The sequence below is a fragment of the Equus przewalskii genome, chromosome 3, assembly GCF_037783145.1.
Source record: "Equus przewalskii isolate Varuska chromosome 3, EquPr2, whole genome shotgun sequence".
NCBI classification, from domain to species: Eukaryota; Metazoa; Chordata; class Mammalia; order Perissodactyla; family Equidae; genus Equus; species Equus przewalskii.
Genome location: NC_091833.1, coordinates 62,019,129 through 62,041,034, shown reverse-complemented (window position 1 = coordinate 62,041,034; position 21,906 = coordinate 62,019,129). Strand labels below are relative to the sequence as shown.

Below are 21,906 nucleotides of genomic sequence, written 5' to 3'. Positions count from 1 at the left end.
TTAACTTCCTTTCATTACCAGCAAAATTTAGCATCTTTCTAGTTGCGTTTCCTCTTTGGTGAATTGTTTATTCTAGTCCTTTTTCCTCTAGCATCTGCAATACTTCAAGATTTTTTTGGCCGTCTATTTGGTTAGGTATTGTGCATACTTAACCTGTGGACTTTTTTTCTAACTCAATAGATTTTTCCAGTGAAACACAGAGATAATTTTTTCCTAGTTAATAATTAGCAAAAAATTCTGCAGTGTGATCAAATAAAAATCAAATATGAGGTATATGAGAAATAGATTAAGCAGGTTACTTTTTTACTAATACTGTCAAAGAATAATATAAAAACTTGATTTTCCTTTGTCACATTACTTTCTTTTGTGAATGTGATTTCTAAAATAATGAAACAGTTAACACTTACAGGTTTTGTTATTTTCTTGTTCTTTTTGACTGAATCTCTAACCCTGCCCACAAAGCTTCAAGATGTAGGTAAGAAATTTACTTGTATATCAGCTAAGGAGTGACTAAGTTGGGATAATTTCTATTTTTTTAATGTTGTTTTCTTTCAATTTAATTTTTCACTTGTTTTCTTTTCTCCCTCCTGCTAGTTTATATGTACTGATCAGACATCCTGAACTAACCTTCCCAGATTTTGTATTTTGTTGGTCATATTACCCAGTCTATAGACAGAGACAATTGTCACACCCAGAAAATTGTCACCAGCCTTATGGCAGTATAGAAAGTTCTGCTGGGAGATATAATTTGGATTTGAAAATATTCGTATTTCTTGCAAATGTGTATAGTGTGTGGTAACAGTGGACCATTAGATATGGGTTGGGATTTTTCTGGAACCTTTGGTTGTCCAATGTATGTCCCAACTAAGAAGTAAACATTTTTAGGGTATACAAGACCCTGCTTCCTCCAGCTGTCCAGTTTGTAAGTCTCCCCCAGTCTGTACATTTCCCCAAGCCTGGCCAAGATGATGTCAGCCTGGAGGAAACGGCAAGTTTTAAGTCTCTTCTACCGAAAGGGGAAACATTTTGAACTTCATCTGTTCAGAGGAGATATCTTTTTGTAATCTCTTGGCCTGGAAAAAGCACCTTTTTAAACTTGTACAAAGGTACCATAAGTGTTCCGAATGGCCCTGAAGATGAGGATGGTCTTACTCAATTTAGTACCCCCTCGCAGCACCTGCTAGTGGGACTAGTCACAGGATTTGAAAAGACCAGCCATTCTTGAGTTCTCCTCCTTTGCACCCTGTAACAACTTGTTCAAAAATCTTGTTGATTTTTATCTCTAACATCTTTTGCATCTGTGTTTTCCTTTGCATTTCCATTATACTACTAAAATTCATGTCCTGCTGACTTCTCAATAGGACAATTTCAAAAGTCCCCTAATGGGCTTCTTGCTTTTTTACATCCCTCCATTCATTCTTCCATCCATCTATTTGACAAATAGTTCTTGTCACTTTCTATTTGTCAGGCACTGTGGGAGATCCCAGCATATTAGATATACCACTACCTGGCTGGTATTTCTTAGCATAAAGAAATGGTTATATTACTATTCCATATAAACATTTTCAGTGGCTCTTCATGCCTTCCAGTTGAAGCCCAAATTCCTTAAGTCTCCCACATTCTGGACCCAGGTCCTTTGTATCCTGGGTTCCATTATTCTTCTTTATGACCCACTTTCTTATCAAAGTGGATTAATTGATTTTCCCCCAAAACACCCCAAGATTTCTCACCATTGTGCTTTTACTCACATCATTCTCTTCACACAAAAAGATGAGCCTCCTTATTTCTCTGTTAGCTGAAATCTTGTACATTTTTTCAGACTCAACTCATACGCAACTCCTACTATAATCCTTTTCTGGTTCTTCATCCGGTATCGAAAAACATTCTTGTCATATACTTACCCACATTACTTTAGAATGTCATACACATTCTAATTTGGATTATAGTTATGTTCATGAGTCATTTGCACTATGGGAGTACTTAGGAACCTGAGATCCAGGGGAGCTGTTTTAGTCATCATTGATGGCTTCACAGTGTCCAGCACAATGCTTTGCAAAAGTAAGGACTCCATAAAACTAGTCTATGTGGACAAGTGTAAATGTGCTCTGATTTAGTATACGCTCACTGGGAGGGAATCAATGATTTTAGACTAGTCTAGAGATCACCTAAATATCTGTGTCTGGCTAACACTAGAGACTGTACTGACCACCAGCATGCTATGGCATCTCTCATTGGGTCCTGTCATGGCATTACATCACATATCAGTTACTCTTCATATTACTTTCTAGTTATACATGATGGATATGGAAATGGTGAATGTATTTGACATCTGTGGCTAAGGAGCCATCAATGGCAAATCTAAAGTCTGGTCACTTCTTAAGCACATCATCAGCTATGATTAAGGTCTCATATTTGGTTCATATGACTTCTCTTCTTCTTGTCAAATACGCCAAATTATTTTCTACCATCAGCTTTATATTTCATACTTTGTAAATTTAGATATCATGCATAGTTATTTATTGGGGAAGTATTAACATGTCAGGATATATAATAACCTAAATATCTTTGCTTTTCAGATGATGCCAGTATCACCCAGAAATTTATAGAGGAGAATATTGGATATATGTAAGTTTCTCTAAACTCTTTTTGATGATGATGGTGTTTGTCATAATCTCATCTGATCTATTCTGGGAAAGTTAATGCTTCTCAAAAGTAATTTAATTAGGTAGAAAGCTTATCAAAAAAAGTGAATACCATATTAATCATAAAATTCAGACGGAGAAATTGAATTGTCAAGAAATTGTAAAGTTTATAGCTTTCACACTTTGATAATTTCCTGAGACTGTTCAGCAAGTGGATGTTCCTACGAGTTTTCATTGGCCGTACGTGGGGATTCTGCAGGTGCTCACTGTGTGCCCTGTGGACTGTTGCAGCACCGTCATTGCATTTTCTCAGTATGTTCAGGAGGCATCTTTTGAAGAAGTAGACAGATTGGTAAAAATCATGACGAAATACAAAGGTCAATGCTCAGGTGAAGTGACACTCCCCGACTGTCCGAGATTAACTGTAAGTAAATTGTTTGCATTTCTTAAACAAACGAACTCATTTGTCAACACAGAAAATTTGGGGCTTGAAAATATTAAAAAAGAGACGCTCTAGGCCCCTCATTTTTATTTTGTCTGACTTCAGTATTTCAGACAAGCTACTTTCCTAGGAGAGACGCAATTCTGTATTATGATGCACAGGAGTACTTGGCTAGAGCTTTCCGTTCATGTGTGTATACAGGCAGGGTGGCAGCCAATAGCCTGGCAAAGCACATAGAGGTACAGAGTTATTCTCCTTAGCTGTCTCTCAATATGTACTCTACTGCCACACCCCTTTTCTCGGCCTACCCCAGAGAGAGTCACCATCTGCATCTCTAGAAAACTATTACTAAGCACTATGACTAAATGCTTTACCAACGCATTCTCACTCTGACCCTGTCACCTTGGGAGGGAGGAAAAAAGTCATTATGTAAGGGAAAAGTAGGCAGCAAAGAAAGACTAAGAGGTTAAAGGGCCTCAGGATAGGATAGAGAAGGGTCCCCAAAGGTTTTCAAGGTTTCGGGTAAAGACGCTTTGCTGGTAATATTGGGAAAATTGGAATATTTCCCAAAGGGTGATGCTCACCACTCCTTGTATCCATTGTGTTATCTCAGAAGGTTGAGAAGTTTTACAATGAATAAAAGTGTCTTTTACTTTTCTGTTGTCCAGAATGATATTTTACTGGAAAAGACATGTGCTGTGAAGGGGCTGCCACAAAAGTATAATTTCTCACACTGCTGCAGTATGGTTGACTTGGAAAGAGAACGCTGTTTCTTCCATAATAAGAAATCTGATGTAGGATTTCTGCCTCCTCTCCCTACTCTGGATCTTGAAGAGAAATGCCAGACTTATAAAAATAACAGAGAATCTTTTCTAAATAAGTAAGTTTACTTTTAGTAGAAAAAATGATCTAGTTGAGGAATTGTTCTCAGGCTCAATCCAATATCTATTCCAAAAGAACATAACTGGGTTCATTGATTGATTATTTCTTTCAACTCATATTGTGGGTCAGATTCTGTATTCAGTGTTGAGGATACAAACATGAACAAGTTACGAAACCTGCTTCCAAGATTCTTTCATTAATGATGTGTATTTTCTAATGTGATCAGCCCTAGAACAGATGTATGTTCATGGTGCCAAATTGCTGCTGGAAGAAACAATATAGTCTTCCCAGAGGGAAGGCACAGCTTTTACCCAGAACAAACATGAAATCAAGGAATGTTTAGCAGAGCTCTGTTTTAAAGAGTGCAGTAATTGCAGAAGCAGAGAATTTTTATGGAAAGCTGATGTGCTTATCAAAACCTAAACTACAAGTTAATTTGAACATAAGTGCGTATGATCCCTGAGTCTCAGAAGGAGTGTATAAAGGCAGCTGTTCCTTGAAGGTGGAAGGGAGAGCTGCTGACTGTCTGTCTGGGAGCATGGGGAAGGAAAGAGAACAGCTGTAGCTTAGTGTTCAGGAGTAGGACTGTAATCTTCTCTCTTATTTTGGAGTTGATAATCTCAATGGTAGGACGGTTGTTGGAGCCTGGATAATGCTGCCTTACATTGAAGGCTTCTATAATGGGAAATCCTTCTATAACGAAAAATCCTTCTTCCTCTTACCTTCCTTTTCACTACTTGATCTTGTCTTTTCTTCCCTTCCCTTGCCTACCATTCCTTCATTTCTTTCCTGTTTTTTCCCTTTCCCTCCTTCTTTTTTTCTTTTATAGTTGTATTTATGAAGTTTCCAGAAGGAACCCGTTTGTTTTCGCCCCTACGCTTCTAACTGTAGCTACTCGTTTTGAAGAGATGGCTAAAACGTGTTGTGAAGAACAAGACAAAGCTAACTGCTTTCGAACAAAGGTGGGTATTACACTTATTTCATTAAAAGAATTAGGAGTCACCCAAAACTGCAGCTCCTTACTGAGAATCAAATTATAGTGAAAGAGTTGTTTACCATTTATCAATCATTCTCTTGCCACTGTCACTGGTTTTCCAATCCATTAGCCACCTGCTGCTAATCTAAATTTCTTATTACCTGAGACCCTTGAAAGACAATTGCCCATCTCCTGGGTCTCTCTTCTGGCCTTTTCTTCCTTGTAAATTGGAAGAAAGCCCTAGTGAGTGAACGAAAGATGACATTTTATCCTCGATCCTGAACAAGCCCTCTTTCGGCTCCCCATAAAATTTAATCATCTCAGTAGAGATGGACAAGCTCACAGCACACCACACCACTCATCTTTCCACCAAGTGCAATTCAGTCTTCAGGAAGACTAGCCCCACCTTTATAATATGCCACAAATGCATGTTTCTTTTGATATGTAAATTTACTAAGATAAAAATCCCATAGATTTTCTGTTTCTGAGCAAAGCTTGGAATAGTTTGGTTGATAGGGAGTTAAGAAGTAGGAGAATAGTGGGATTTTGCTCTTGCTTCAACAGAATTTTCTCTCTCTCCTTCAGGCAGAACCTGTCATACAATACTTAAAAGCATTATCTTCTTATCAAAAAAATGTCTGTGGGGCACTTGTGAAATTTGGACCACAAGTCTTAAAATCTATGTGAGTTTTATAAGATGTATCTTGTCTCTACTAATATTTTCTTGTCTGTGTTCCACTTTCTTATGTTGTTGATTTCTCTTTATTTGTACTCTTCCTAGTTCCCTATGGGTTTTGAGGTGGCACTCAGTCTCTGTGGATAGCTCAGAACCAGGACATTAGGTCAGGATGAGAGAAGGCCTGGGATGTGGGGAGACCCCAGAGAGAAAGGGGAGACCCCAGAGAGAAAGAGAGCTATTTCTGAGATATTGTTTGGTTAGTTGGGAATCTGAATTGGCCTGGGAGTTCCCAACCAGGATTTTAAAAACTCTAAGTGCTTTAGACCTGACTTATCCATCCATCTTTGACCTTAATAACTAGGAGACAATCTTATAATGATAAATTTTATCTCAAGTGTTCACCCTAACCGATTAGTAATGATGTAGGTGCAATATCGTGAGAAAAATTCTGAGATTTCAAATAGATTAGCAAGAAAGGGTTCTGGAATGAATTATCCATGCCTGCCATGGGCTCACAACAGGAAACAGTGGTCCTTACAAGATGTGTTCTGCTATAAAAATTATGAAAGAGAGCATATCTCTCAGGCCTTTTTTTTCTAGTCCTGATCCAGGACTCAAAATACCAGCCTAGGATTTTCAAAGTGATCACACAGGCTGCGCAATGTATAAACAGCTGTTTGGTAAAGACATGCATGTAAAAGCAAGGGTACCAATGCTTACTGCAGCTATTTTGGACTGTATCAGCGAAGAACTCCTTCTTGTCTTACTTGCTGTTCAAGTTGTTTTAGTGGTTTATCAATCTCTTTCCAGAAACATTGCTATACTTAGTCAAAAATTTCCCAAGATTGAATTTAAGGAACTTACCTCCCTCCTAGAAGATGTTTCTTCCAAGTATGAAGGATGCTGTGAAGGGGATGCTGTGAAGTGCATCCGCCGCAGGGTAAATATTCTCTCAAACCAAGTAAGAATAGTGATTTGTGACAGCTGTTTTTTATTCTGAAGTTGCCCTAACATGTGGCTACTTTTACTGCAATGAAATCAGAATGTTAATAAATGGTTAAATAATAACATAAATAAAATGTTAACAAATAAGCCCAAATAACACATTGGGGCAGTTTTATACATAAGATTGTTTTTAGATTACTCAGCAGATTGTATTTTACGTGGCTAACTGCCCTTGACATAAAATTTCATGGATTTAGAATTTGTGAACATTCATTCAGGCTAGACTGAAGTTTTCTTTAATGTTGCAAATCTTCTTGTAGAGATATTAGAAATTAATAGTACAACTCAGAGGAGGATTTGTTACCATCATGTTTTTTTTTTTTTTTTTTTAAAGATTTTATTATTTCCTTTTTCTCCCCAAAGCCCCCCGGGTTCATAGTTGTATATTCTTCGTTGTGGGTTCTTCTAGTTGTGGCATGTGGGATGCTGCCTCAGCGTGGTCTGATGAGCAGTGCCATGTCCGTGCCCAGGATTCGAACCAACGAAACACTGGGCTGCCTGCGGCGGAGCGCGCGAACTTAACCACTCCGCCACGGGGCCAGCCCCTGTTACCATCATGTTTTTAAGAGCTGCTTTCTCTGAGTGTCCTCAGGCTGTTTAGGAGCAGTCTTTCCAAATAAGTGACATGCTAATTTAAAATAACTCTGTTCTTCAACGTGATTCTCTAAGGCATATACTAATACGTATATTGTTGACTTAGTTTAAGTTGTTCAGGCACACAAAGGTAACAATTTCATTAAAAATATCCTGACTACTTAGTTGAAATTAGGCTTTTTCTTAGTGACTTTTTATTATTTTATTGTTTTAAATTCATACTGAGATAGTATGTTAATTAAATAACTTGAGTTTTAGAATTTAGAAATCTAAATTTAGAATTTAGAATTAACTGCAATTAAAAACAATCTCACTTGCTATTTATTTTTGTATTATTTGATTGTTTATGGGGATGTGGTTTTTATAATATTAAATATAATATACTAAATTAGGACATAATTGAAAATTTTTCTATGAAGTTTGCAGCTGAGACCACGGGATCATATCATATCGTTAATGCCCTTCTTTAATGCCTTCACAGAGAAATAAGAGGAATTGAATTGTTATTCATTCAAAATAGAACTGAACTCCCAGGCAATAAGAGATGTGTTGCCTGGTACAATGATGGCCTTAGGTGAGACGTGTATGCGTTTGCAAAGGTTGGCTCGCTGGTCCTATGTGGTTTTTTGGAAACATGGTGCCAACCCCCACTCGGCTTCTCACCCTAGCCCAGCTCTTCATCCCATTCCTCACCTTCAGTGTTCACCAGCAGGAGATTCAGACAGGAGAACCCCTTGAGCAAAGTCAGAGAGGCCAGGTGTTTTGATGGAACTCAGCGTGGTTCAGGTGAAGCTGGAACAGAGAGAAGGAAAAATGTGCAGCCTCATTCTGGAGAGTCTGGAGAAGGGACTAGAGGCCAGATCAGTTTTTGAAAAATCATCCAACTAATGTGTAAATAAGATAATTCACACTCTCCTTTATTCCCATAACTTTATGTGGAGGTCACAATTGGGAGGAAGAGCAGGAAGAGGAGATAGAGTAACTTTTGTATTTTGTACTGTTGATAATTTGAACCGCTTCAAATTAATACTTTCTGTAGGAAAATGACAACGAGTGGAACAGCTTCTTATGCTTAAGAAGTCTTTATCTGGTAGTTGCTATAGTGGTTCATTTGTTTACTGTTCTTTCCTTCACTTATCAAATACTTATTGAGTTTCGACAGCGTGCTTGGCAATGTAGTTTCAGACCACAAGAAAAGAAATCTAGGATTATAGACATGGTCATCCTCTGCATAACGACTTTTCGGTCAACAACAGATTGCCTCTATGACGATGGTCCCATAAGATTAGTAGCCTAGGTGCGTAATAGGCTATGCCATCTAGGTTTGTGTAAGTAGGCTCTATGACGTTTGTGCAATGAAAAAATCACCTAACGACGCATTTCTCAGAACACATCCCTGTCGTTAAGCGACACATGACTGTATTACAATAACATCTTTGGTGGCCCTCACTGGAGCACAGGTGAAAGAAACAATATTTAAAATTTAAATGCCAATATATCAGAGGAGTAAGGGTATAGTATTTAAAAGATTAATATGTAGCAATGAATGTGGATTTATAATAGTCTATTTTTCATAATACATCATCTAAAATTCTGAGAAATAAAGCTTCCATTAATATGAAACTTCATATGTATTAAATTAATACCAAACTTAAATAAATATTATCTCTCAAATTAGCTGATGAAGCAATTCCAGATGTTATGTTTATGGTTGGTTTTGCATGCAATCATTCTATTATGAAGAAAGATCCAGCCCTGAAGAAATTATAAAAATAAAGTCATTTCTCATTCTTATTTGGTACAGAGCAAGATTATGAGCCATATTTGTTCGAAACAAGATTCCATCTCCAGCAAAATCAAAGACTGCTGTGAAGAGAAAATACCAAAGCGCGGAGAGTGCATAATTTACTCCAATAAAGATGATAGACCAAAGGACTTATCTCTAAGAGAAGCAAAATTTACTGAAAATGAAAATGTGTGTGAACAACGAGATGCTAACCCAGACATCTTCATGGCTGAGTAACATAACTCTATATTGAAATTTATAAGGCAAATAGAAACTTATGATTTAACCTATTTTGGCTAATTTGAGTGGAAGGAATGGGAACCTTTTAAATCATTGGGTGTCACATAATCAAAAAAAATCATGGTTATAGATTATAGCATTTTCACATGATTTTAAGAAAATGCAACTGCTATAGTGATGGCTAACATTTATTGAGTACTTGATATGTGCCGACAACAGGCTAAGTACTTTGTATGGATTATCTATTTTAATTCTCGTAACAGTCATGTAAAATAAGCATGATTTCCCCCAACGTTTCAGATAAGAAAATTGAGGTACAGAGAAGTTAAGCAACTTGTTCAAAGTTCACAGCTAAAAGTGTCAGAGTAAGGATTTGACCCCAGGGTTTCTGGCCGAAGAAGCTGAGGATTAACTGCCATGCTATGCCACCCTGCAGCTATTCAGGGGAAAGGTAGCAGTCTTGGAGCCAAAGGGACTAGATTTGAGTTTTTGTTGAGTCGCTGGGACAAGTTAACCTCTCTGTGTTTTAGGTTGTCATACACAAAATTCATATAACAATATTCATTCATTCAAAGTTTATCGGTAATGAAATATAATCCAAGGACTTTACTAGGTTAGGCAGGATTTTTGTCTCCAGTAAGCTTTCATCAATAGGGAGTGTGATGTGGGAAGAGATAGACTTATAAATAAATGAGAGCAATAAATGTTCTTTTATTTCTGATAGCCCAATGTGATAGGTAATGTGGAGACAGAGGATGAAGTGGTCAGTTGAACTGGGGACCCGGGACAGGCTTGGTAGGGAGGAGGTACTTGAAGAAATTTTGGTAATCTGGACAGAAGGGGTAGAGCAGAGATAGAAGTATAAAACTATTTGATGTATTTGTGGCTGTGAGTAGGGTGTTTGCAGTGAGAGGCGAGGGTAGTGTCAGGCAGATGGGGTCAGATTATGAAGGCAAGCAAAGTAACAAGATGCTATTGAAGGATTTTCACCGAAGAATAAGGAAGGACAAAATCACTTTTGTCTTTTAGAAACTTCATCTGGAATGAATACCAGTTTGGGGCTTAGGTGGTTGGGTAAGTAGTTTTCAGATTCAATGAGATGGGAAGTATGGGTGAAGGTTTTGTGGGAAAGAGAATCTGTTTGGATCTGAGCACATTGACTTTGAGATTTCTGTAGAGTAACTAGTTGGAAATGTCACTAGACAAATTTATTTGTGATCCTGGAGCTCTGGAAGGAGGTCTGGAACAAAGATATAGGTTAAAGAATACTTACCAAATTTTAAGTGCTTCTCATCTACTAACCAATTTAATTTTCAAAACAACCCTCTGAGGTTAGAATGCTTTTATTATCCTCATTTTACAGGCAAGGAAACTGAGGCACAGAGGTTAATTAACTTGCTCCAAAGTCACACAGCTAATATGTGACGGAGCCAGGATTCAAACGCAAGCAGTCTGGCTCCAGATTCCTGCTCCTGTAACCACTGAGCTTTATTACTTCTCATGAGTCACGGATATTAAGTCAAATAAACGAAACAAAATGATAGATGTATGCATTTCACTTGTTCCTGACTCGTGTTCGCTAAATGGAAGGAATTTTTATCATTACCATCATCATCATCGTCAGTATTACAACATAGTGTTCGAAGCGGGGAGAAATGATAGACCAACAGTGAGCGTGCTGAGCCAGCAATAGAGTGTTAAAGTGCAGTCTTTCTGGACGTAAGCGTTTGACGCAAGATCTCAGTGGATCTGCCTGGCTAGGGTAGGCTTCCAGGGGTTTTTGTTTGCAACATTTTGGTGGGGCGTTTCTAGGTGTAATTTTATTCTTAAAGAAAAGTCCATGGCTTACATCAGATACAAGGAGCCCCTGATTCTCTGAAGGTTAAACACCTCTGCTTTAGGCTATGGGGATATATCCCACAAATGGGACAGAGGGGGCAGATGGGGAAGCAAGAGACATGATGTCAGAAAAACCAAGATTAATCGGGAGAATTAAAGGCTGCAAAATAAAAAGGGATGAAAAGTGTTTCCTAGACTTGATAGGCCATTGTGAGGTATTGCCCTCACAAAACATGGGGGACCTTTTTAACTTGTTTTGAATGACTAGACAGTGGTCTTTTATGAAGAAGACTGTAAATAGCACAGCTGAGGTACTTAGAGAAGACACACCTCTTTTTTTTTTGTTTTTTTTTGAGGAAGATTAGCCTTTTTTGAGGAAGTTTAGCCCTGAGCTAACATCTGCTGCCAATCCTCCTCTTTTTTTACTGAGGAAGACCGGCCCTGAGCTAACATCTGTGCCCATCTTCCTCTACTTTACATATGGGACGCCTGCCACAGCATGGCTTGCCAAGGGGTGTGTAGGCCCATATGCGGGATCTGAACTGGTGAACCCCCAGCTGCCGAAGCGGAACGTACGAACTCAACCGCTGTGCCACTGGGCCAGCCCCAAGACATCCCTCCTTTGAGAAGAGAGTCAGCTTAGTTTAAAAAAGAATTAAGTAGATATCCCATGGGACCTAGGTTCAAATTTTATACTTCCATTAACAGCAAGGTGCTTAACTGGTCTGAGACTTTGTTTCCTCAGCTATAAAATAGTACTTACCTTGAGGACTAAGTGAAAGTCAATGAGAAAGTGTTTGTAAAGACCAGGAAGCAGATCTTTAGCTCCTATGACCGAAGCATGATCTAATGCCTTGCACCTACCAAGGGCTTAATAAATGTTAGCCTCTTTTCTCTCCCTTTCCCACTTTCTCCCTGAATCACACCTACCTAGACCCTTGGAGCCTCTCATTGAGGCCATGGAAACCACTGCCAGTGATTTAGAGCTGCAGGAGTGATTCTCCCATAGTTGAGAAGTGACAGGATGAAGTCACGGGCACAGGCTGCTCCATGATCTCTCACCAAGGCGGCACTGGGCGTGGGGAGAAGCCATATTTCCACCATCCCAAGTTGGAAGTTTGAAAGTGTTTTCCAGCAGAATTACATTCCATATGCATCTTCTGACGTATTGGTGGCATGATATACTATGTCTGATGTTTTATGGGTTAAATCATTCCAATAATTAACTCTGAATAACTAATAATTCTATCCTCCCTAGTAGTAAATGCATTGATAGTTTGAAACATAACATGGAAGAGAATCTTTGTAAAATGATCTCCTGCAGTCAGAACGTCCTCTTCACTCACTCCTTGACCAAACCAGAGGAGGAACGTAGCATTTGAAAGCAGCCTCATCGTTAAAAGGTCTGATCAGACTAAAAGATAGCGAGATTTGGTGTTTTGCTCTTTCTCTAAGTTCTAATATCCAGAGTATTTTATACATCACAGGTTTCTTTTTGAATACTCAAGAAGACATCCAGAACTGTCTACACCTGAACTTTTAAGAATCGCTAGAGTGTATGAGGACCTCCTGGAAGAGTGCTGCAGTACAGAGAACCCTCCAGACTGTTACGGCAATGCGGTAGGTTCCATTGTTGTGGACTCAGAGAAGGAAACACAGCAAAACCAGAGACACTTAAAAATTTATATCAAAGTTTGAGGGGGTTGAAATGTGATTGACCAATCTGAGTCTACTTCAAATTCAGTGTAAGCTGACCAGAGGGAAGACCAGTCATCAGTTTGGGTACGCATAATGTTTTGAACTACCAATCCTGCATGTCAGTGCAAAAAACTCTTTCTATTAAATATTTTACATTTATATTTTTCTTTATGTACTCTGTATTTTATTGAACCATATTGTTTTATTTATGATTGAAAAAGTAATAAATTATTATTAAAGATGATTAGGAAAGTACCAAAAGTTACAAAGAAAAAACCAAAAACTTTCTGTCACAGAGAAATAGCTGTAATTAACATTTTCTTTCATCTTTTCTATGCATCTATGCATATATATATGTGCATATACGTATATATATATAAGATTTGAATAGTACTTTCTTAAGAAACTTTTGGTCTTTTTTTTGTTTTTTTGGTGAGGAAGACTGTCCCTGAGCTAACATCTGTTGCCAATCTTCCTCTTTTTTCTTTTTAATTTTTTTAAAGGTATGCTTCTTGGTGAGGAAGATTGGCCCTGAGCTAACATCTGTTGCAAATCCTACATCTTTTTTTTTTCTACCCTCCCCAAAGCCCCAGTACATAGTTGTTTATGTTAGTTGTAAGTCCTTCTGGTTCTTCTATGTGGGATGCCACCATAGCATGGCTTGATGAGAGTGCATGGGTCTGTGCTCAGGATCCAAACTGGTGAACCCTGGGTCGCCCCAGCACAGCACGTGAACTTCACCACTACCCCACTGCACCAGCCTCCAATCTGCCTCTTTTTCACTTGAAGAAGATTGTCACTGAGCTGACATCTGTGCCAATCTTCCTCTATTTTTTGTATGTGAGATGACACCACAGCATGGCTTGATGAGCGGTGTGTAGGTCCGCACATGGCATCCAAACCTGTGTACCCCAGGCCACTGAAGTGGAGTATGTGAATTTAAGCACTATGTCAATGGGCTGGTCCCAGAAATTTTTGGATCTGTTTTTTATAGAAAACTTTTTATGTAATTAAACAGACTTCAAAATACACTTTATTTGAAATGATGGTATCCCATTATAATAATTTAACTACCCTCCTACTGTGTGTTGGACATTTTGGATGTTTAGTTAGGGTGTTTATAAAAAATTTTGTAAGCAACCCCGAGATGAGTATCTTATTTCATCTATCTTTATTAACATTTATGACTACTTTCTTAAGATAGATTATCAGAAGGGAAATTATTAGGTAAAATATATAGACTTTTAAAAAAAATTTGATACAAATGGCTAAGTTACATTCCAGAAAGTTTTACCAGCAGATAGTCCTGCAACAGTGCTTGAAAATGCTCATTTCACCCCACCTCCACCAACACTGCACATGGAAATTAGCTTTGCTAGATTTATATGTAAAAAAGAGTGGCTGTGTTTTAAGCATTTATTTGATTTTTTAATGAAGCTAAGCTTTTCCCATATGATTTTAGCTATTGTAGTTATAAATTTCCTATGAACAACTTGTTCATGTCTGTTACCCATTTTCCTGTTGAAATTAGTGTATTTTTAATATCAATTCATATGCACTTATGTATTATAGAAATTAATTATTTGACGTTTCTGATTTGTTTCTCTTTCACTTGATATATACTCCTTTTGCTTTATTTAAAAAATTGCTTCCGCTTGCCATAAAAGCCAGTTTACATTCATTCATATTCGAGCAAGGAAGTAAGAAGACGCGTTTCAGTCCACTCTGCCCCTGTTCTGAAGAGGAGGTCTGTTCCTGATCCTTGGTGCTAGTGAATCATAGTGGTGGAAATTCTTTTTCCGTGTGTAGACAGATTTGTCCAACAGCATCCATCCGGTGGTGTGTAGTTTTTCTCTCTGTTGGCCACTCAGTAGATGTCCAATTTTATGCCACAAGAGAGAGAGTTTGTCAAATATTTGAAGACAATTATTGGAGGTTTTAAGTTCTAATTCTAAATAATGAAAAAGAAGGTATAAAATAAAGATAAATGTGATTAGAAATGTTCTGTAGCAATACTATCTAGGCAATTCTAGGCAAGTCTTCATTATGTAGAGGGCCAGTTTTCATTATGTAAAAATGAGATGATAACTGTTATGGCCACTTCAAAGTGAAGATTGAATATGATCATTGTCAACATAAGATTTGCATGATACTTCATAACCTGGAAAACTCTAAAAAAATGTACAAGATGAGGATAAAAGTTTGGACTTTCAAATTTTAGCAAAAAACGAATCTATAACTATAATTGAAAAGATTCAAATTCTTACACATATATATTTAAAAACTACATTCAATTTAGTGAGTAATGTCTGGTAATCATTGTTTGAAAGTACTATATAAATTTTATTTGACAAGTCAATATGGAGTGTATGATTACATTTTAGATAAAATGTTCATAAACATGATTGTTTTTATTCTCAGGAATACAAATTCAATGAGACAACTCAGAGAAGCCTCAAGATAGTACAACGAGAATGTGAACATGTCCAGAATTTGGGGAAGGATGACTTGAAATACCAGTAAGTTGTTTGCACAAGTGGGTTAACACTTATGACCAGGATAAAATAGTGCCACAAGTCAAAAATTTAGCTCAGTCTTTCAATTATGGTGAATTCATAAACTCTGGGAAAGAATAAAAGCACAAAATTCAAGAATGCGCATTGAGCTGTCGTACTAAGCCTTTACCAGGAATGAGAATTAAAGAAATACAGGATTTGGGAAAAATTGTTCTCTTATACTTTCGTTTTTGTTTGGACTTACCTTTCTTCCTCCCAACCCTGAATCTCTGGATTCTGACCCATTTTGGGGGTGGGAATGGGGAGGATGGAGCAAACTTCAGGTTGTTACAATTTCCCAAGGAAAAGGTGGTTTGCCCCTGGTTTCAATCCATCTTACTGAGTTTGTGGAAATAATTCTGGATTTGCTTAACACTTCCATAGTTATTTTTTAGTGCTCTTGTGAGCTTTCATGAATAATACACAGTTTATTCTTGATTTTCTTAATTAACTACCATGCTAATGTAGTGTGTGTTGAAAACAAACATCTTCAAATCAAAACAAAACACAGTTCAAAAAATATGATTTCACTATTTCTGCAATCTGACTCTTAGCTGAGAAGTCAAACTCAGCCCATTAAAGATCTTAGTTTCCTTCATCTCAGGCTATCCTTTTCTAACATGTATCTATTAAATTCTCCCTTGAAAATGTTTATTAACTATGCAAGAGGTTTCAAGCAGGATTTTATTTGCTAGCCAAGATATTTGCTGTTGAGGAGCCCCTTTACTCACAGGTAAGACAGGATGGTAAGACAGCAAAGTATGACAGCAAATCTGAGAGTTTCTGAGACGAAATTAGGAGGAAGCCAAAATACAGAGATCTAGGAGGCAGGCGCATGAAAATAGGGAGTGAAGAGACGTTTCTGTACCATTTTATGAGAGAGCTGAGGTTCATCTTGCCCTTACACTGGTTGTCCTCAGCCTTGAAGGGTCAAGATTTCAAGTCGCTAGACAAGGAAAGAGGGGTATCTGCTTTTGTTCAGAACCAAACAGACAAGTGTTCTTTCAGCTACCTTATCAAATTCACAAAGATAGCACCCCAGCTCTCCACTGAAGAACTGACCTTTCTTGGCAAGGAAATGGTGACAGCGTTGACCACCTGCTGCACGCTGAGTGAGGAGTTCGCCTGCGTCGATAATTTGGTGAGCGTGGTCCACATACTTGACTATGTCCCCCAACCCCCACAAAATAACATCGTACTTATTAATTTATAATGATTATCCATCTTCCTCTCTTGATTGTTTTCAACATTAAGTAAGGAACGTCAAGTTTTGTTTTTGGTTCACTGTGTAAAAATCCTAAGAAGCAAAGGAGAATGTCTTAAATATTTTCTTGGGGTTTTCTCAATCATCTTTCTGACTCCTTATTTATATTAGAAGTAATTTGTTAGGGCAAATGGCTTAGGAATCACAATATTGTTTCAGAATGATATAGGAAACAATAATTTTAGGCAGTGTTACAAATTCTCCCTCTTGCCCCACCAGGTCGGTAAGAGAATTGCTGCTTCCAGCCCAATCACAACTTGCGTGTATCTCTTTAGGGCTGAGGTGGAGAGTGTCCTGGGGGACATCCCAGGAGGAGAATGAATCTAAGGGCTACAGTGTTTGGCTGCCACTTTCATTTGGCTGTTTGTGGTTCCTTGCTCACAATTACATATTTGTATATATGTTAACAAGAAATTAATCTATAGGCATCTAAATTGCTATGGCTTGAACTTTTCTTATAATGCCATTTAAGCCCCCAGCCCTGTTTCCTTATACATGGGTTATGTTATGAGTGTGTGGGTTTTTCAGGGTAAAGTTAACAGGGATCTTAGAACAGGGATCTTAGAATAGATCTAACTATTCATCTAACCATATTTCAGAACCCCAATCCAACTTTCATTGGTACAGGTGGATTTAGTTATTGGAGAGTTATGCGGAATAAATGAAAATCGAAGCATCAACCCTGCTGTGGACCACTGTTGTAAAACAGACTTTGCCTTCAGAAGGCCCTGCTTTGAGGGCTTAGAAGCTGATAAAACATATGTACCTCCATCTACCTCTCAAGGGTTATTTACCTTTCACGCAGACTGGTGTCAGGCTCATAAAGAGGAGCTCCAGAGAAAGAAAGATAGGTACGTTCCCTCCACTTCATCCTTTCCTTCAGCCTGAAGACACACCATGTAGTAGTGAGGTTTATTGTTATGGATTTTGGTATTACGATGGAATTTGGTGCTACTCTTCCTTCCATCAAATTGTCCAGTTCCACCAGTTTAGAAAAACACAGGGGCATATTTATTGCCATTGTTTATAAGTCAAACCTGGCTAGTCTTTCCCTTTGCTAGAGACTCGGAGAGGGCAGTAGAACGAGATTTGGAAAGGTGAGTTGGGGCAACCAGCAAGAAGGCTCATAGGTAGGTTCACAATGAATTGGACTTTCCTGGGAGAATGTCATAGATGTTTGCCCTGAGGATCCAAATTAGTGTTTTAAAAAAGGAGAGGCCCAAAAGGGAGAGGAATTTTATTTCCGTTTTCTCAGGCAATGCTGTAAATGCCAATGCAGAAGACCTATTTTTCAGATTTAAGCATTGTCTGTATCACGTGAAGTGAAAACAACATTCAGTTACTGAGGAAGGAGGAATGGAGCTTGTTTTGGACATAAATTTTCTAGAAAGATCAAACGTAGTCCCATATTCTACAATACTGTGCATAATGAAGACCTAATACGTGTTCACATTTTTTATATCATTTTGCCTTTAATTATATAACCCTCCACTCCGAAGAATGTTACCATGGAATCCATCCCATAAGTTTAACAGAAAAGTTTCAGGAGATCCTTTCAAATGCGGACTTTTTAAGCTGTTTACACTCACCTAAATCGAATCGTTCCCCTTACCCCCTCCTGTCATATGACGCTGTAACAAGCATTTAGGAGGAGAGGAGCTTCAGAAAGAAATTGTTAATTAATTCTGTCTGACATCTTTGGGTCACAGGTTTCTTGTCAACTTAGTGAAACTGAAGCCTGAACTTGGAGGTGAGGCGCTCCAGTCGCTGCCTACAGATTTCTCTAACGTGGTGGAGAAGTGCTGCAAAGCGGAGGGGCCTGAAGCCTGCTTCAGTGAAGAGGTAGTTAGGTTACTTTTCCACTGAAGTTCAACTGCTGTTCCCGGTCAGGGAAAATACGACAGCTCCCCACAGGACCCCCTTCCTCCCTGCAATGTCTCTGAGGCCTGTATTCCAGAGCCGTTGCTGCACAACTGATACGCAGACGTCTCTCTGTCAGGATTTGGGCACTGTCTTCTTGGTGACAACATGGTGTAAGAAAAGATGGCAGGAAAACCCAGGTTCTAATTCCAGCAGTCTCGGTCACGTAACTTAAACTGAACTGCAGTTCACCATCTGTAAGTGAAGATGGTAATAACTACCCTTGAATTATACCATTGGTCTCATTCTTCTGTTTTGAGTCATCCATTATCTTAATAAAACAAGTAGTCAAGCTGACTTGCAAAGGCAATCATACCACTCCAAAGGGCGGAGAGAAGGAAGGATGTTAGGAAGTGAAGTCTTTCAGGGGGTGGCCGTGTCAAATCCTGAGCCTCGTCCCAGCCTTCCTCAGTGGAGAGTACATGTGTGTGAAGTGAGGAAGTGGGAAGTAAGGGTAGCGGAGAGAAAAAGAGGAGACACGCTCCTAGCTTGTTTTCACTCCAGTGACTGGAGTCTGTGACCGACTTATGGTGTTCCTGGATCCCCGGGCACCTGCGAACGTCAGCCCCAGTGGATGGCTCCTTGGAAGAACTTCTTCACTGTTTTCCAACTTCCTTTCTGATTATTTATTTTCTAGCAACACCCACTGCACTCCAGATGCACTCACAATTCATGCACACACATACTTTACGCACACTCACATACTTTATGCAGGCTCACGGACACACATGCGCACAGCTTTCATTTTGGCTGAGAGCCCTCTATTTTTCCGAGTGAGAGCTCATTCTGTGAGAATTCTTCTTTTAGTACAAATTATTAGTTTTAAAAAACATGCTTAATTGAATTCTAGGGTATTAATCAATATCTAGCATTTATCTGACTGAGTGTTTACATTGAGGTCACATAAAGGGAAGGATGAACTCACTGTCAGTTCATAAAAGGATTGAGGTGTCTGTTCCCATAAGCACCTGAAGAGTGTTTTCTGTCTCCTCGAACAATATGAGAATGGTTTAATTTTTCTTTAAAAAATGTAGGCAGGGACCAGCCCAGTGACATAGTGCTTAAGTTCACGCACTCCTCTTCAGCAGCCCAGGGTTCATATGTCCGGATCCCAGGCGGGGACCTAGCACTGTTCATCAGGCCACACTGTGGCGACCTTCTACATAAAATAGAGGAAGATTGGCACAGATGTTAGCTCAGTGACAATCTTCCTCAAGCCAAAAGAGGAAAATTGGCAACAGATGTTAGCCCAGAGCCAATCTTTCTCACCAAAAAAAAAAAAAAAAAAAAAAAAGAATTCATGCTGCTCTAAATTTAAATAACAATATCTTAAATTTTTCTCCCTAAGTGTTTTTTGTTCTTTTTTTCCCTCTCAGGGTCCAAAATTGGCAGCCAAAAGTCAAGCTGCTTGAGAGACATCAAGTAAATACCATCAAAGGTAATCCCTTCTCTTTCAATCAAATGCCGGATGGCTTTGTAGCTTGTTTGGCCACCTGGCTTTTCCCCCCTCTTGCTTCAATGTCTGTTTCTGGTTCATCCCACATGGCTTGTTCCTCATAGACCCTAATGTGGGTCCTGTGAAGTTTCTCAGGGTATCAATCCGTCCTTATGGGGTGGCTCTGCTGCATTTGTGCTAACACGTCTCTGACTGTTCAAGAAATTTTCTGACCAGCTAAAAGGCACCCACTGCTCTGCCTTTCTGCTTGCGTGTTCAGCTGTCTGGACCAGAAAGGAAAAGCAATCGCATCTCTGAATGTTGACAGAGAGGAGGGGGTTGGGATTGGCAGACAGGCCTCAGTCAATCTGCTCTAAGGCTCTTCTGCAGCATTTCCATAAATGAAAAGTGAGATGTCTGTGATTTCAGAAAGACATACAAAGGATGCCCTCTCCCCTGCAGTTGATGTAAGACATTCAGAAATGTTAGGAACAACATGTTGTGTAGATAGAGCAATGACGTACCACGTCTGAGAAGAGAGACCCGGAATCCCACAGAAAGGGTGTTTGGACCTACAAGAGACCGTAGTTACTGCTAACAATTTTTTATGTACATGACTTTCCATCACCCATATTGTAACATTTCATAATCTTTGCTGCATAAGATACTATTTTTTCTTCCTAGGTTGCAGAGAAAACAAAGACCAACTTACCTGCTTCCTGTCTGTCCTGTGGTGAATTTCATTTTCTGAGAAGACTACAGTAAAAAGATTCTTCTGTAACCTTTACTTGAAATGATGTTGTTGCAGCAAGCAATAAACACAAAATTGTAAAGTTATTTCTCAAAGACTGATGTCGTGTGTCAATTTGATAACAAAATTAAGTAATCAAGATTCATTCATTCAGCAGGGTTTGCTCACCAGCAAAATCTACCCTACTCCATGGAAGGCAGGACCCTATAATAGTAACTGTGTGGGCAGAATCCTACCAGATTCTGTTCTTGTTGCTACTGGGAAGGAAATGGGGGTTTGAGGGCATGCAGCATTGCTGCTGTTGCTACTACTTTCTCTACTACTACCAGCTAGCATTTATAGAATGTTTTCGATGTACCAAATATTGTCCTGTATACTTTTCATGTATTATCTCATATAATCCTAACAATTCTTTGAAGTACGCATCATTATTACTATTATTTTTTTTTTTGGTGAGGAAGATTGGCCCTGTGCTAAGATCTATTGCCAATCTTTCTCTCTCTTGTTTTTTCTCCCCAAAGCCCCAGTACATAGTTATATATCCTAGTTGTAAGTCCTTCTGGTTCTTTTATGTGGGATACCACCACAGCATAACTTGATGAGTGGTGCTGGGTCCATGCCCAGGATCCAAACTGGTGAACCCTGGGCTGCCAAAGCAGAGTGCACAAACTTAGCCACTACACCACTGGGCTGGCTCTGTAGGCACCATTTTTATTCCCATTTTACAAACAGGGAACCTGAGGTTTGAGAAGATAAACTACTCTGTTCAGGGTCACATGACTAGTAATAGAACCAAGGTTTGAATGTGAGTCCTCTAATTCTAGAAAAATATCCTTAGCCACTGTAAAACTGCCTTCTAGGTATGGCCACGTTGTGTGCCTTACAAAATCTGTTGCTCAGAGAGAGGAAGGGGTGCCCAAACTATTGGTGACAGTGGCACTTTCGTCCCTCCATTCTGTGCCCAAACTGCCATTATGTTGGGGCTGTAAGTGCTTGGCACTGATGTCTAAGGAGAGGAGAGTGGTAGGAACTGGGAAGCCAGGAAATGCAGGTTAGTCATGGGATCACAGCCCAATTATCCTGACCATTCTCTAAACTTTTAAGATTTTTAGTGTTTCAATGTCTGAAATTAAAGATGATGACAACTTAATAGATAATACATGAGAATTTTCAGAGTTCTTTTGGTATAGAATTTAAA

At 38.8% G+C, this 21,906-nt stretch overlaps 1 protein-coding gene across 4 annotated transcripts; it reads left to right on the top strand.

Moving 5' to 3' along the window:
• The first annotated feature begins 242 nt into the window (after nucleotides 1-242).
• AFM (afamin) lies at nucleotides 243-20,794 on the top strand. 4 transcript variants are annotated; one of them, XM_008526437.2, is made up of 15 exons: nucleotides 243-475; nucleotides 2,577-2,625; nucleotides 2,934-3,066; nucleotides 3,753-3,964; nucleotides 4,796-4,928; nucleotides 5,528-5,625; nucleotides 6,432-6,561; nucleotides 9,025-9,239; nucleotides 12,573-12,705; nucleotides 15,205-15,302; nucleotides 16,347-16,479; nucleotides 17,230-17,453; nucleotides 18,312-18,444; nucleotides 19,899-19,960; nucleotides 20,642-20,794. In XM_008526437.2, the coding sequence occupies exons 1-14, from the start codon at nucleotides 388-390 to the stop codon at nucleotides 19,932-19,934; spliced, it is 1,815 nt and encodes a 604-aa protein (XP_008524659.1). In that variant the 5' UTR covers nucleotides 243-387; the 3' UTR covers nucleotides 19,935-19,960; nucleotides 20,642-20,794. The 4 variants fall into 4 exon arrangements, with proteins under 4 accessions (XP_008524659.1, XP_070470768.1, XP_008524658.1 ...); XM_070614667.1 differs by having other exon boundaries at nucleotides 279-475; nucleotides 2,902-3,066; XM_008526436.2 differs by having other exon boundaries at nucleotides 287-475; nucleotides 6,432-6,582.
• Nucleotides 20,795-21,906: the final 1,112 nt, after the last annotated feature.

What these genes read in the sequence shown, in the direction of transcription:
- AFM (XM_008526436.2), top strand. Translation starts at nt 388, where the DNA reads ATGAAACAGTTAACACTTACAGGTTTTGTTATTTTCTTGTTCTTTTTG. An exon ending in CCACAAGTCTTAAAATCTAT is followed by an intron (nt 5,626 to 6,431) that starts GTGAGTTTTATA and finishes ATCTCTTTCCAG; the next exon opens with AAACATTGCTATACTTAGTC. An exon ending in AAGGATGACTTGAAATACCA is followed by an intron (nt 15,303 to 16,346) that starts GTAAGTTGTTTG and finishes GTGTTCTTTCAG; the next exon opens with CTACCTTATCAAATTCACAA.